This window comes from Monopterus albus, unplaced genomic scaffold, assembly GCF_001952655.1.
Source record: "Monopterus albus unplaced genomic scaffold, M_albus_1.0 scaffold104.1, whole genome shotgun sequence".
NCBI classification, from domain to species: Eukaryota; Metazoa; Chordata; class Actinopteri; order Synbranchiformes; family Synbranchidae; genus Monopterus; species Monopterus albus.
Window position 1 is genome coordinate 912,403 of NW_018127984.1, and position 15,119 is coordinate 927,521.

Here is a 15,119-nt window from a genome sequence, read left to right on the forward strand (position 1 = left end):
GCTGAACTAGTTTGAGATGTGTATAGTAAATCATCAAAACCACCGTGCTACCGTGTGGTTGGAGACGCATCCAAACCTAACTGATAGGTTGGACCTGTTCTTGGAGACAAAGGCCTGTGTGCTTAAAAAGAACTCGGCACACTGTCGAAACTGTGACAAGTTTCACATCATGTTTACATTTTCATATATCAAAATAACAGCATAAATCAAGTACTGCCAGAGTCTGGTAGCTGGCACACGCTTTGAGATGACTAATTCAGATAAGTGGTGGGTTGCCACACAAGCTTCCAAAACTGTTCTACTGTATTTATAGTAAATATAGCATTAATTCCATCTTTAAAGCATAATTGTAATGAACCCATCAATAATTCAACTTAATAAAGAATTTCTCCCCATATTCCATTCTTGATATTTATATTCTGAAAACAGAAGCTGTCATCAAAATCATGTTTGCTCAAAATATCACAAAAACATTAAAATTTGAAATTACTCTAGGCATTGTGTAGTTAAAAGAAAATGTGCATGGTGACCATTGATCTGCTCTGTCTCAGGCATTGCTCTGGAGAAGGTGTTTGACTACAGTGAATACTGGGAAGTAGCCAGAGGCCTGTATGCTCCCTTCGACTGCACTGCCACCATGAAATCTGGCAACGCCGATGTGTACGAGAACGAGATACCTGGAGGGCAATACACCAACCTTCACTTCCAGGTACAGTGGGTTATTCTGGTCATCTTTTTTTTTCTTATTAATTTATTTTGGCAGCAATTGATTGTTAAAATGCACTTCACAAAGCTCTGCTACAATGGGATGGAGCATTACAGGTGGTGGTTGCAGCTAAGAGGATGTAAGCACAGGATTAGCTCAGTGTAACCTTACACTGATATTTACTGTTGCATGTAACTCCAAGACTGAAGATGCAAGAAATGTGAAACGCAAGAACCAGCCTTCAGAGTCACTGTTTTAGAAACATGGAATAGAAATGTTGCTTGAACAGCTTATTTAGCACAAGAGGAGAGTTGACATTGCACTGAGTGACTGATTTCCCAGTGCTGTGCATATCCCAGAGCCCCCTTTTGGCCTGTTTTATCATCAAGTGTTACACAAATAAATTTCAGTTTACAGTAAATGGTATTGGCCTATGTGGCCTTTGCTACATGAGAATCTTCAGCCATAAATTTAAAAGCTGTGGGTGTCACTACACAAATTATAGCCTTAAATCAGAGGTTGACACGGAGTTGCCCAGAAGGCCTGGATTTTTTTTCTTAAGTAGGAAATAATGAAATGAATGAATGAATGAATTCATACTGTTGTTTTACTATGGTTTATTGCAGGCTCACAGTATGGGACTGGGAAATAAGTTCAAGGAGGTGAAGAAAGCCTATGCTGAAGCCAACAAACTACTGGGAGACCTCATTAAGGTGAGACATGAGTGTAATTGGAATGTCTGCATTAGTTAGTTTAGTTTTTCCAGCTGTCTCCTGCAGGTTTCTGATGACGGTGCTGTGACTCCTCATCACTATTCTGGCACTTATTGATGCCAGAAAATTGTAATTTGACTTGGCAGATGAGAATATACTCAAAGCGCCTTGATTTAAGAGCAGCGCTTAAAATAGTCCACAATTTTATCCAATAACACAGAACAGCTCTGTGCCTTAAGTGATAACATGCACAGGAAGCTTCCCTTTGATCACTTCCTTCATACATTATGTCTGAGACGAGATGAGAGGAATGTTCTGCAGAAAATACAAGGATAACTTTGCCATGTGTTTGATATTTCTGTGCTGGCATCTTTCACACCTTCTGCCGTTGCTGGACTGAGCCAGTCAGTCCCAGATTAAGTTTGGTACGTCCACTGTTCTGTGCTGTCTGGATTTACTTCCTTCCCTGGCTTCCTTACAGTTTAGTAAGGACCATTTCCTTAACTACAACCCCAAATCAGAAAAAGTTGGGACGGAATGTAAAATCAAGATTAAAACTGAAAATAGTGATTTGTTAATCATCTGTGTCTGTATTACATTGAAAACAACACAGCAGCACATTACTTGATGTGATACCTCATCAGTTTTATTCTTTGTTCAAACTCACGTGTGATGCCTGTAACATATTCCAAAAAAAGTTGGGACGGTTGCATTTCAAGGCCAGTAATGAGGTAAAACAATGAAATGATGATTCCATTTGAAACAGGTGACTGCATCATGGTTTGGTACAAAAGAGGCATCCAGGAAAGTCCAAGCCCTTTAGGAGGCCGAGGACCGCCAGTTTGCGTGCCAACATATATGTGAGAAAATGATTGAAATGTTTAAAAACAATGTTCCTCAAAGAAAGATAGGAAGGGATTTGGATATGTTGCCCTCTGTGGTGCAGAACATCATTAAAAGAAGGACTCTGGAGGGATTTCAGTGTGTAAAGGGCACAGCCCTAAGCTGGATGACCATGGTGTCTGATTCCTCAGACGACACTGCATCAAGAATCATCACTCTTCTATAAGCCACATGGGCTCAGGATTACTTTGGCACACCTGTGTCAGGCACTACAATATGTAGTTACATCCATAAATGCTGCTTAAAACTCTACAGTGTCAAAAGGAAGCTCTATGTCAAGAGATTACTGCTCTGGGCTCAGAGGCATCTGGGACGGACCATCACACAGTGGAAACCTGTACTGTGGTCAGACGAATCAGTCTTTCAGGTCTTTTTTAAAAGGAATGGACGTTGTGTGCTCCGGACCACAGACAAAGAGGACCCCCCAGACCAGCAACAAGTCCAAAAGCCAGGGTCTGTCAAAGTCTGGGGTTGGTCAGCACCCTTGGCAAAGGTCACTTAGACTTGATGGCTCCATTAATGCTGGAAAGTACATAGAGATTTTGGAGCTACATGTGCTGCTGTCCCAACTTTTTCTGATTTGGGGTTGCAGACATTTTCACCCTAACCTGGCAAATAGTGCCTTTTTTTATCCTGTCACATAGTTTAAACTTAATTTCAGTGTTTGTTTTAGCAGGACAGTTTTATTCATCAATGCTACTGAGTTTTGTTATGTTTATTATCTACTTGATACTAATTTGGATAGAAACTGGTGAACCAGTTTTGGGTGATTTGTTTGAAGGGCACATTAATCATAATCATGGAGAGGGAGCTCTGTTGCCAGTTCTGCAGTCAACATTTTCACTCTCATACTAAATTCATCTCCTGCCTGGCTTTGTGTTTTTCATTATCTTTCATTAATTCCTTCATTTTTCTCCTTCATTATTTACCAACTCAGTTTAGTAATGGATTCATCCCTCTTTCAGTGCATTCACTCTCATTCTGTGATTATTTTGTTCTTTTGTTTACGTTCTTTTATCAAGCTGTCCTTTCACTTTGCTTTTACACCTTTCTGTTGCTGCTTTACACACATGTATTCCCCAGCCATCTTTTCTTATTTTGCTTTCTCTCATTGCAGACATGCTCCCATGGGTTCCCCATTACTCTACATTCTTCTTCTCTCTTTTTTTTAATTCTCTTTCTGTCTCTCAATTTTCCTTCTTGGGTTCCTTCTCTGTAATTTTCTTTCCCCCTCTCTGTTTTCCTCATCAATTTCTCTCCACCAACTTCCCCCGTGCTCTCTATCTATTCAATTAAGACTTGGCGGGCTTCACTGCACAAGCCAATGTTGGCTTAATGTGCCTACAGGCCCTGCTATGCTCTCTGTTGTATCCTGTTAGCTTGACAATGGCTGAGTTTCTCACACTGTTGGCTTGTCGATAAGGGAAAAGGAGTGTGCTTGTCAGATACAGATACAAAGTAGACATACCACACAGCACTGGCAGTAAGCAGAGCAGCCAAGGTATATACACATTAACTCTGACCTCCCACATGCACATGGACCTACAGCACTGCAAAGCTCCGTCTGTGAAGCTGTGAGAGAAAGATCGGGCTTGATGATAATGTTTAATCATCGTCATAGCATTTACATAAAAGTGCTTTGCATTAAAATGATTGCTTATTTCTTAAGCTTATTAATTCTACTTTCTTGGTTTTTAGCAATGGGTGTCGTGACCTGAAATACAAATCAAGATCTTTTTGCAGGTCTTTAAATTTACAAAACTGCCAAGACTTGCAGGCTCATTGGCTCCGATTTAATACCAAATGACTACAAAAGCAGTTTGAGAGACTGCGAGATTAGTCAGAATGTATTTCATAAGCCTAACTGTTTTATAGCTTGATATTGATTTCAGATGAGCAGCTGAGTATGATCATTACACTGCTTGCTGAGCACCCGGTGATAATTCTCCAGATCTACCTGAATTCATGCACTTCATTTAGTCTTATAAAGGGGGTTAGAACTATCCTCATCTCTTCAGATTTCCTCAGCATTAGAATGTTGAGAAAGCTTGAGATCAGATCAAACATCTCTCATTGATCAGGCAGCAGCCTTGTGATTGTGATCAGTGACAGTGGATGGTTATCACACTGCTGGCTACAGTAAAACCATTCAGACACAGGGTTGTGTGCAGCTGGCAGAATGTGGGATGAGAAAGCAAATGGAATGTAGTCAATGGATGTGAAAGGTTGTCTGTTTTTAGCTTTAAATGTAAAACTGTATTGACAGAGAAGTTATTGATCTGAATCAGGGTAGTTAGGACATTAAGTCAAGCATTGTTTAGGATCTACTGTGTGTGTGCAGAGGGCTGTTGAGTACATGTGAACCACAAAAGAGACACATGCTGAGATGCAGAATAGAGAGGGCCTGATACTGTGCAAGTATTATCACGATGAGTTCTTCCATCTTATCTCAGTATCTCTAAAACAATGTCACAGAAGCCATGGCTTAAATTTAACATTAACTTTCTAACATGTGACCAGCCAATAAGTTAGCTAACGTATAGATTCACCTACTTACCTTTCTTTGGGAGTTTTGTAGTGACGGATGAATCTGGATGTTGTGGTGGTCATGTTGCTGAGTATTACACTGAAAACCTCGTATACCACTGTTCTCTTCTTACTGCTGTCACAACAAAATAGTCCTTGAATTCAATTTTTTATCTTTGGACTAGGCCCCTCTATAATAGCTGCATCCTGCGACCTGCGTTGCCCTCTGCTGGTCTTCCAGGTTTGCGACATTGCACTAGAAATAACCCACTTGTTTCAAAAACAAAACCCAACTTTTCTATCTAGAAAAAAAAAGCAAATATTTAATTTAAAAAAGTGAAGTAATTTGAAGTGAAGTCCAAATCAAGTCTCAAGTCATGAATACCAAGTTTTTTCCAGTGTTAGTCACGCAAGTGCTCACATGTGAGACTTAAGTCTGACTCGAGCCCCCACCTCTGCAGAACACGGCATCAAAAAATAGAAAACACCAAAATTTCACATCAGAGAAAAAGTAGAGGCAACAGTTCTTGTTCATGACTAGACAGGAGGTAAAGCCCAGCAGTGCACTGACTGGCCACAGATGCTAGCTGGCTAAATTTACGCAGAGTCTGAAAGGATGAAATAAGATGCTCAAATCAGAACAGGGTACTTCGATGAAAGACATAATGTCATTCTTAATAATATATCAAAGTAACTAAACTCTTGAACCCGGACAGTGGCATGAAAGAAGCAGTGCTGACAAGAAGATGCAGCCTCATCTCGGTTCCTAACATTTACCTTGATAGAAGACTAAGAAAACCCAGAAAATGTCTCTCAGTTGAGAAACTGGAGATAGTTTTTGCCATTTTTGCTTTATCAATCTAATCTTCAGCGTAATCCTTACACTCCTGTCTCTGTTTCCTCCCCTTTCTGGCTCAGCTACATGTGTCGCACCATGAGCTTGTCAGTGCGAAGACAGGTTTTCTGTGTATTTGTGTGTGTTCTGTCATCCTGTGTTACCTCACGTTCTGTGTCACTTTCCTTTTACAATTACAGGCACGTACTTATTCACTCACCTCCACACAGTTAAAACCCACACAGACACTCTTAGTCTACCTTACTTCAAGGAGGACCACCGCCTTGTATTGCCTGTGGGGTGGCAGATGTCTATTTGCCTCTGTCCCTCCTCCCCCTCGGTTCATCTGTCCATCTCTTTCTTCCTCCCCCTCTCTTGCTCTTCCTGTCACTTGTTTCATCTTGTTTGCTTGCCTCTCCCTCTCCCCTTTCATTTCGTCTCATGTCTTTGTTCATCACTCCCTCCCACCTTCTCTCATTTCGGTTAGACTTCCCTCATATATCCATAATCTCTCAATCGTTTCTCCACTCCTCCTCTCTATCTTTCTCTGAGTCTCTTGTTATCACTTCTCTCTTTTGTCTCCTCCTCTCCTGACAGGTACCATTCTTCACTCTGCTCCTGGCTTGGCTGGCTATAATTATATAGTGTGTGTTTGCTGTATTTGCCTGTTCCCTCTTCCAGACACACACACACAGTTCTGGATGATATAATCCTTTGCCCAATAGGGGAGTTCAGGTTTGGATAGAGTTGCATCTCCAAACACATTGGAGCAAAGTACATAGACACATGACACACATACATACAATCACAGACAAAATAACTACCAAGCTTTCTCTCACACACACAAACCACTGTACTAGATTTCTGCTTCCTGAAGTGTGGAGTCATGAAGGAGCACTTAGTGAGAGCTGTACATTAGTGGAAGTGAGAAACATGGACAAAAGTGGAAAGTAGTAATGTGAGAGAGAAAAGAAAACGAGTTGGTAAGAATAGAAAGATTGTGGTGTAGCTGAGAGGGGTGGATGAGGGCGGTGTGCGTCAAGTGTGATAATGAGTTTGTGTGAAGACCTTCATGATGTTACAGATGAATTTCAGTGACATAGGAGAGACATGAAGAGATCAGAGGGCTGCGTGCTGCTGCATCCTGAAGGGAATAATCATTACTCGGTATAGAAAGTTAAATCTTTCGGTCCATTTGTTCATACATGTATGTAAATTATGTCATATCAAATATGTGAGGCTCATTTGAGTGAGAAATTTTGATTTCTATGCATAAAAAGGTTCTTTATAGTTGATGTGTAGTAATTTTGGATCAAATGTGGATGTGTATAAAAGTAAGTTAAAAAGGTTTTAAAGCCTGTTTGCGATAATGACGCTTTACGCACTATTGGTAGCTGTAATATACTAATAATACTTTATGGTGTTCTATCATGTGCCTGATGTGAAACTGGAAGAAAACTGACATGCAAAGAAAAACAGACGGGTCAAGATGCCAATGAAAATATCTAACTGGTGTTTGAAGGCCACAATATGCTAACCCCTGGATAAAGGAACAAAGCTTAACCTCTCACACTAAGATGGCATATTTGAAACATATTAAAGCTCCAAACACTGCTTGAAGTTTTCTGGCAGAGATATTCACTTAGTAATTGACTACCATGAACCTGCCAACAGAGTTCCCTGCAGACCTCCCTCTTCCATGTTATTAATTCAGATTAAGACCCCAAAACCTCCCAAATAATAACCTGCAGTTATAGGCTGCTACCTCCTTATACCCTCACATGTTATTTCTACTGAGAAACTTTTAGGAACCAGTATACTCTGGCTCTTTGGGGAAGTGTTAGGTTTTGTCTGAAATAACCCATAAAAGCTGTGACACTGGCCACTTAAGACCATATTTGCTTTGCACAGTATTTAGTTGACATAAGTTGTTCTCTAAGATAGGACATTTGAGTTATCTGTGTTATGTAATGAGTAAACAATTGACTATTTAAATTTTTTTTTTAAAGCATCTTCTTACACAAATAATCAAAAAATGTCTAAAAACAACAATGTGGTCCTTTTTCTTTTTCTTCTTCTTCTGGTCCAAATCTTGTCTTCTGAGAAACACAACAAAATAGTTCAAAAAAGCAACATCGATCCTCTTCTATTCCCATCTTCAATCTTCTTTCTTCAAACAGGGAAATTAAAAGTATCAGAAAATCTTCTGAATCTGTCCCCAGTCTTCTGTCTTCTTTCCAGGCCTTCTCCTCCACAGATGAGGTGCTCTCTCGGCCTGCTTCTCCACACTCTCGGTCTTCTGGAGCTCAGAAAAACAACCGGACAGAGCCTCCAGCAGCAACTGTGAAAGGGTCTCTCGTTCCTCTTTTTGCCATGGTTTTTATAGGCTTTTTGTCACATAGGCTTAGTCCTTCCATCCAACCAGATGCCACATTTTCCAGTCATGACCTTAGTTGGCCTACAAAGTCGTGTTTTTTCAGCTAAACTATTGCTTATCTTTTACTGTCAAAGCTCAAGTACACTGCCCGTAATTGGCCTCCACCCCACTGTAATTCAGCATCATCCACTTCTCCCTTCTCAAAAAACTAAATCATTCTAATACCCGATAAAAACACAAGAATCTCACATCTGATTGAAATACAAAAAAATCCCATCACATTTAACTAAACCATCAGAATTACACACTATTACACTAAAACTATCAATGCCTTAAAATTAAAACATAGATCTCTGTATTTTGAATACAACACTTGACTAAACATTGGTTAACATACAGCAAGAGGCTTGGCTGTTTAATGCCAAATTACAAACTGGCTGACTGACCACGTTATGTCCCACCTACTGCGCTTTCTCTCAACACCAACTATTAGGAGGAGGCTGTGCGAATCGAAGAAAGAAAGAAATTTTATTCTTTCATTTGTGGTCTTTGTAAATTTGGATTTAGTGCCATCATTGAAAAGTCAAACATGAAATTTCTTTTTGCCCTGCACTTTCATTTATGATCAAATACCATTACAATTGACATTCCCCACAGCCTTGAATTGAACTTAGTTTTGAGCTTTACTTTGTACTGATGAAAATCCTGATAATGTTTAAACTGCACAGAAATCACATCCAGTATGACACGTATTACAGGTAGTTCAGCCTTAATTGTTCAGTAAAAACTTACACCCCTCACTTTTTTCACACCTTTTCTGCAGCACTACATATCTTGAGTTGTTGACCTTTCTGCTTAAACCTCATAAATTAGCTCTAATACTTCAACACATTTCTGAACATTTTCATACCTCCAAGTTCTTTATTTTGACACCACCCTTTGGGCAGTTTTTACTTTGACTTGAACATGACTGCCAAAGATCAAACACATAATTTAGACCTTCATTTTTATATAACTGTTTTTTTAATAATCTAGTGTGAATGTATATGTCTTGTTTGCCTGTAAACTACTTTTCTAGTAGATTGGGTTTTGTTCAAGAAGGATCAAGAAGCAGTTTACCTCCATCAGTCCAGTGAAAAGCTACATGCCCACTTGAAATCCACAGGATTATGTTCTCTATATAACAGGCAGAGATGTGAGCTGCCGACATAATGACAGTATCTTATCAGTTAGATTGAGAGGGAATCCACAGCGTAGAGCCTTGGGAAAGCTTCACAGAGAAACACAGGAAATCAGATTTTTCGAGCCCTGCAGGACTGGGATGTACCTCACCCTGGTCTACAAATATAGAATAGCTCCCTCATCATATACGTCTAGCTCACCCACGGATGGAAATGAGACTTTCTATTTCCTATGTGTGAGGCACCCAGAGAGAGCTGGAGAATTATTCATTAAGACAGATTGAGGAGCGTAACACCTCATGTTAATCTCTGGATGTTCAAGTCTTGATGGTGCTGTGGATTAAGGAGGTGAGGAAGCGGAATGGGGACCTGAACTGGAGTTAAAAAGTCAGCATCCTGGCTTTTAGGCCCCAGACAGAAGATTGTAGTTAGTGTGGTGGAGTAAAGAATGAAAATAGGTAGTAACAATTCTTGACTTTGCAGTAAAAGATGAGAAAAATGCACTCTGGAGACAGGAAGGCAGAGAAAACAATAGAGACAGGGAGACGGGAAAAGACAGGTGAGGAATGCACAGTCATGCTGCATTCGTATGTTGTAGATAGATTCCGGGTAAGTCAGCAGTGAGCTTTTGTTCCCCAGCTGCACCAAGTTAATGGCCTCTCCAGAGGTTTCAGCAGGCCATTCAAATCTCTTAAGCTTTTCTGTAAACAGCCATTCTGTTAAAGCTATGTATCATTATCTCCTCTATTCACAAGCCCAATCAAACCGAGCTTTAGGTGTTGCAGCAGGGAAGTGCTAAAGGGAAGTGCACACTTGTTCCAACCAGCAGGAAACATTTCTTTTTCGTGTCTTGCTGCGAAGCACTGATTTGCTTGCAAGCCTCCTTTGAACGTTTGCCAAGTGGCTGCAGACTTTAACAGGCATCCTGGGCTGCTGTTAAAAGATGTGGCTTGTCACCGGACGATTAATTGCAGTGGCACGGTTTTCAAATAACTAGTGCCATAACAAGCAGAATATAAGACTGATCTGCTTCATAAATGTCCAAATAGTCACCCAGTGGGGGGGTCGTCTCTCTCTGGTCCCGTTCATTTTCTCCATGTTAGGTAACTCACAGCTGGGGCTTCCACAGTTTGGATGGCTATGAAATTCCCCCCATTATATTATCTTTGTAAAAGTTGTTTGTGTTGTGTTTGAAGATATCCGTCTTTGGATAAAAATTTGAAAGTACAAGTCCGTTTACAAAAAACATGCAAGGTGAGAATTTAACTAACTCCCAAGGTGTGTGTTTTTTTTTTGTTTTTTTTTTTTGCAAGAAACATTCAATCATTAAGCCTCAAACTGCGATATGGTGGGTGGAAGCTGAAAACACTGGAACCCAGTATTCAACTGAAATCACTTTTTAATTTTGGGTCAATTTTGGATAAATGTACGATTTACGGAACTTTATCTGTGGTACCAATGTGATGCCTCTGTCTGGTTTCTCCTCCTAGAAATGGCAGCCAAGGCTCATGCATATTGTAGTATTTGGACTCATGTACTAGACCATGCTACACTGACAGAAACAGGTCTTATTGTGTAATGCAGGCACCTAAACCCACCCATAGTCTTGTAAGATGCCACATATTAGCATTAGTCAAATTGAGAGTGATGAATATGTTGTACCCCGTACTTCTTACCATACTGACTTTGAGAGACGAGGCAGTCCAAGTAACTTCAAAACAGTGCGGATTTATTCAAAGGATCACAGGTAAAGTTAACATTACACGCTCAGGTATCTTGCACCTCTATCCTGCACGCAGGCAGATGTAAGATGCAAAAGCCCCCCGAGTCCACCAGGCCTATACATTATATCCCCTCGGTTGGGCTAGCCCCATACTACACAGAAACGTCAACCGAGACGTCTCTGATACCAGCTTTGCAGCTGGTCATAGCAGTAGTCAAAACATGAAGCAAATCAACGTGTGAATGTGTGTGTCTGTTGGTTAAGTGGTGTGTAACTAAAAACATTCTCACGACCTCTAGTACATGTCGTGGCTTAAACATAAGAACATATTATGGCTAAGGCTACAGTTACACACGTCATCATAATAATATTAAACCCCCTGTCTGCTGACAGTCATCAACTCTTCTCTCTAGTTATCCTTGACCAGATGTACCCTGTAGAAACTCATAAGCATGACTAAGCATTTAACAGTCTAACTAGACATCCTATCTCCACTAAACATTTCTAATACATAAAGTATCTATCCAATTTCTATCTGACTAAAAATACCTAACAAATATCAGAATAGAATAGAATATCTCTGGGTTTTCTTGAGCCATCTAAAGGCTCAAGTACAGTGCAAAAGAAAATAGGGACTCTCACTCTTGCACAGCTCAGTTTCTTTTCCTCCATAATGGTTTCAAATCTGCCAACTTCAAAAACCTGAGTAAGAATATTGGCTCTTAGCTGTGCAGTTTAGATCTTTGATTGCTAGATAAGTGAGATATAACATAATTTACTCTCCCATTTAGTTTGATATGGATTTATGTCCTTGATCTTTCCTTTGACAAGATCATTTAAAGCGTTTTTCTGTAAATTTGAATGAAAGCTGAATAGAGAACACCACATATGTATATATCAGTGATGAAAAGCAGTATATTCATGATCAGCAGATTATTCTGGTTAAATAAGGTGAAATGAATCAAACTGACTACAGATTTTTATATGAAAGCATGCATTACAAAATGGGAGCATAGTGTTTCAAATATGGGTGCATTTTCAATCTAGAGGAGGCCTAGCAGCAGTGCTTTTTGAATGCAGCTTTCTGTGTGTTAGGAGTAGGATTCAGGATTACAAGGGACTACAAGCTGGAATGACTGGGCCTTGTTGAAGTACAGACGTTCAGTACCAAGTTATAGAAGAGCATATAAACTGGTGATGTTTATGACCGGAGAAAACAATATACTATAGAATGTATTTAGTAAGCAGTTCTGTCATTAATCCTGCTGTATTTGCACTGATGACAATGAAATGAGGTGGACGGTATCTGGTGGCACAAGCGTACACACAAAAGTTAGGCTGTACTTGTTTAGAGGAGGTGAGACTAGGGGTTCATCTAGTGTACACGTCCCAGAGCGACGTGTGCGCGCTTGCACTGGATAATTTGGCATCACAAAGAGGTGTTAAGTTCTTTGTTGGGAAACTCTTTAAATTTTAAAGTGGCTTGAGGTAAGAGGCTGAATGGTGTCGCAATGAGCCAAAGGTGGTTTTCAGGTTTTTTTATGGTTGATGGGCCGTACTAATTGACCGCTCTCTCTCTCTCTCGCTCGCTCTCTCTCGCTCTCTCTCTCTCTCTCTTTAATGCTCCAAGCACCAATGGAAGTGAACAGGAAGCCTTAAATCTGTGTCCCCTTTCATTGCAATGGAAGAGTAATGCATGCAATTGATATTTGCATCGGTGTCCTGTTCACAGCCGAAAATGACTCCACTTATCACCATTATGCTAATAGGGATCATTATTACCATAATAATATGCCATTATAAGTAATGAAAGGATGAATACATGTGATTTTAATGAATGTTTTCCTTGCGCTTTCTTCCTCACCAATCATTTTCAGGTTTATTCTGTTTTCACAGATAAGATTAGTGTAGTTTAGTTCTTGGCTGCCAAATCAAATGATTAAAGAGACTGTATAGATGTAAACACCATTTGATTTCTCATTCTGCTCTCTTTTCTCTGGATTACTCAGTACTTAATATTTCTAAACAGCACTTTCACTACAATAAAGACTGTCACTACATTGTGTGTGCATTCCCACCTGCGAACCACTGACAGGAAACTACACTGCAGGTCTTTACACAGAGAAATGGTGCAGCATGACAGACAACTGCAATAACTTCTTCTTTGTTGTGTGTGTGGGGGGGATGGTGCTGAAAACAAGATTACAACCGTGGAAAACTGTAATACTATCCTGAATAGATTCTCTTTGTGAATTTTTCTAAAGTTTGTCAGATTAAAAGGGCAGCAGTTACATACTAGATGGAAACACTTCTCATCTCAGCAAACAGACGTCAGAAACTGCACTAAAGTCTAGTGCTCAGTCTGCGATGAAACAAACGCCTTACGGAGGGACGAGCCAAACTGATATTAGATAGTCTCTTCATCTCCCACTTCCTTTCTTTTCCTGAACAAAAGAAGGGGCTCAGCATTACCAACAAGACAGAACTTTGGCTCACAGTTCTTTTTATTTCCTCTCTCAGGTGACTCCATCCTCAAAGATCGTCGGTGACTTGGCCCAGTTCATGGTTCAGAACAACCTGACGCGGGCGGAGGTGGAGGAGAGGGCTGACGAGTTGTCCTTCCCCCTGTCTGTGGTTGAGTTCTTACAGGGATACATTGGGATTCCACATGGAGGTTTCCCGGAGCCATTCAGATCTAAGGTACTGCAGTTTGGCCTGTATATACACACCGTGCACTGTACATGCAACCTTCCTGTGTTTAATCTTTCTCATGGAGTCCTGTTTGTTTATGTTAAGAATTTTATGAACATTAATTTAAGGCAGTTTAGGAATATAATACATTGATCTATCTAAATGTAACATTCCACAACAACCGACTTTAAATCTTTTATTCCTTGCCTGCTCTGCTTCACAAGTGTGCGTGCACAGACACTTCTGTCACATGCTTGGTTACATCTGACAGTTGTGAGTCCCCCAAAGGACGGTGAAAACGGTGAAGAAAACAGTGATATTGCTCTGTCCTCTCATCTGCTCTGTTTCTTTACCTACTGCCTACTTCCTTTGTCTCCTTTCTTCACACCTGCACACAGCAAGGGAGAGACTCTCACGCATCTCAGTGGCCAACAGCTTGAAGTCTCCTTGGGAAAGTCACACATGCATAAAAGGAGATTTGTCACACTCTCCCAAAAACCTGCTGACATATTGGCATACTTGACATTTCCCAAAAAAAAGACTTTTTGAAAGCAAACAAATAAATGAATATTTGTCCCACCAACACCTACAGATGTGAAATAATTTGGTGTGAGATTCTGACTTCCTGTTTTACAGGACACTCATGTCACCATGTGATTGGGAGTTTAACTGTTTGTGTGCATACAATGTGCATTTTTGCAGAGCTTGAAATACTTGTGCAGAAGCTCAAAGGGTTAAAATACAGTTAAATATTTTCTGTAACATTTGTTTGAACAGCATTGAATTTAGCTCATGGTCATTTTTGTTCCCTTATGTAAATATCACTTTCATTAGCTTTTTGCAAAAATCATGTGGGTGTATGTGCTTGCTCATCCACTTCTTTCTTTTTCATTTTCTTAATCCTTCCTCCTGTTTGTTTGCCTTTCTATAAAACTAACTCCTGCTGTCCTGTCACCTGTATCACCAAGTTGTCCTTTCTCACACTGCCATACAGTTGGAGGATGATATGATTAAGCCTCCCAGGCAGTCCCGCCCTTGACAGTCGGTGATTTTTCAGTTTTGACAAACTATCCAACCCTCTGCTCTTCACTTCTCTGAGTGTCTCTCATGGCAAAGTAGTAGTTCCTGTGAAACAAACAAGATGGTGGACAATCCCTATTTATTCAGATCAGAGTGGATTAAGAAGAAGAGTAACAACATCTCCATTGACTCAATAAGAACCAGTTTATTCCAGAAATGGGGATTATGGAGACGTCAAATTGTTCCCAACTTTAGGAGCAGGCTTCCTTTTTTGTTATTTTCAGTCAGCATTGGAATACTTCATGCTGAGAGGTTTCTTTGGGATACTGTAAGGACCAGTTCTTGTTACCATGCTAACTCTGAGAGATGAGACAGTCCAAGTAACTTCAAAACAGTGCTGATTTATTCAAAGGATCACAGGTAAAATTAACATTACACGCTCAG

The 15,119-nt window shown here is 40.2% G+C and overlaps 1 protein-coding gene across 1 annotated transcript in view; it reads left to right on the forward strand.

Annotated features, from left to right (window-relative positions):
* Positions 1 to 15,119, forward strand: part of pcxb (pyruvate carboxylase b) — a 294,075-nt gene that overhangs the window by 261,280 nt on the left and 17,676 nt on the right. Inside the window, exons 21-23 of the mRNA XM_020610143.1 lie at positions 552 to 709; positions 1,333 to 1,419; positions 13,485 to 13,664. Coding sequence (XP_020465799.1) covers positions 552 to 709; positions 1,333 to 1,419; positions 13,485 to 13,664 — 425 coding nt within the window. The remainder of the gene's footprint in view (positions 1 to 551; positions 710 to 1,332; positions 1,420 to 13,484; positions 13,665 to 15,119) is intronic.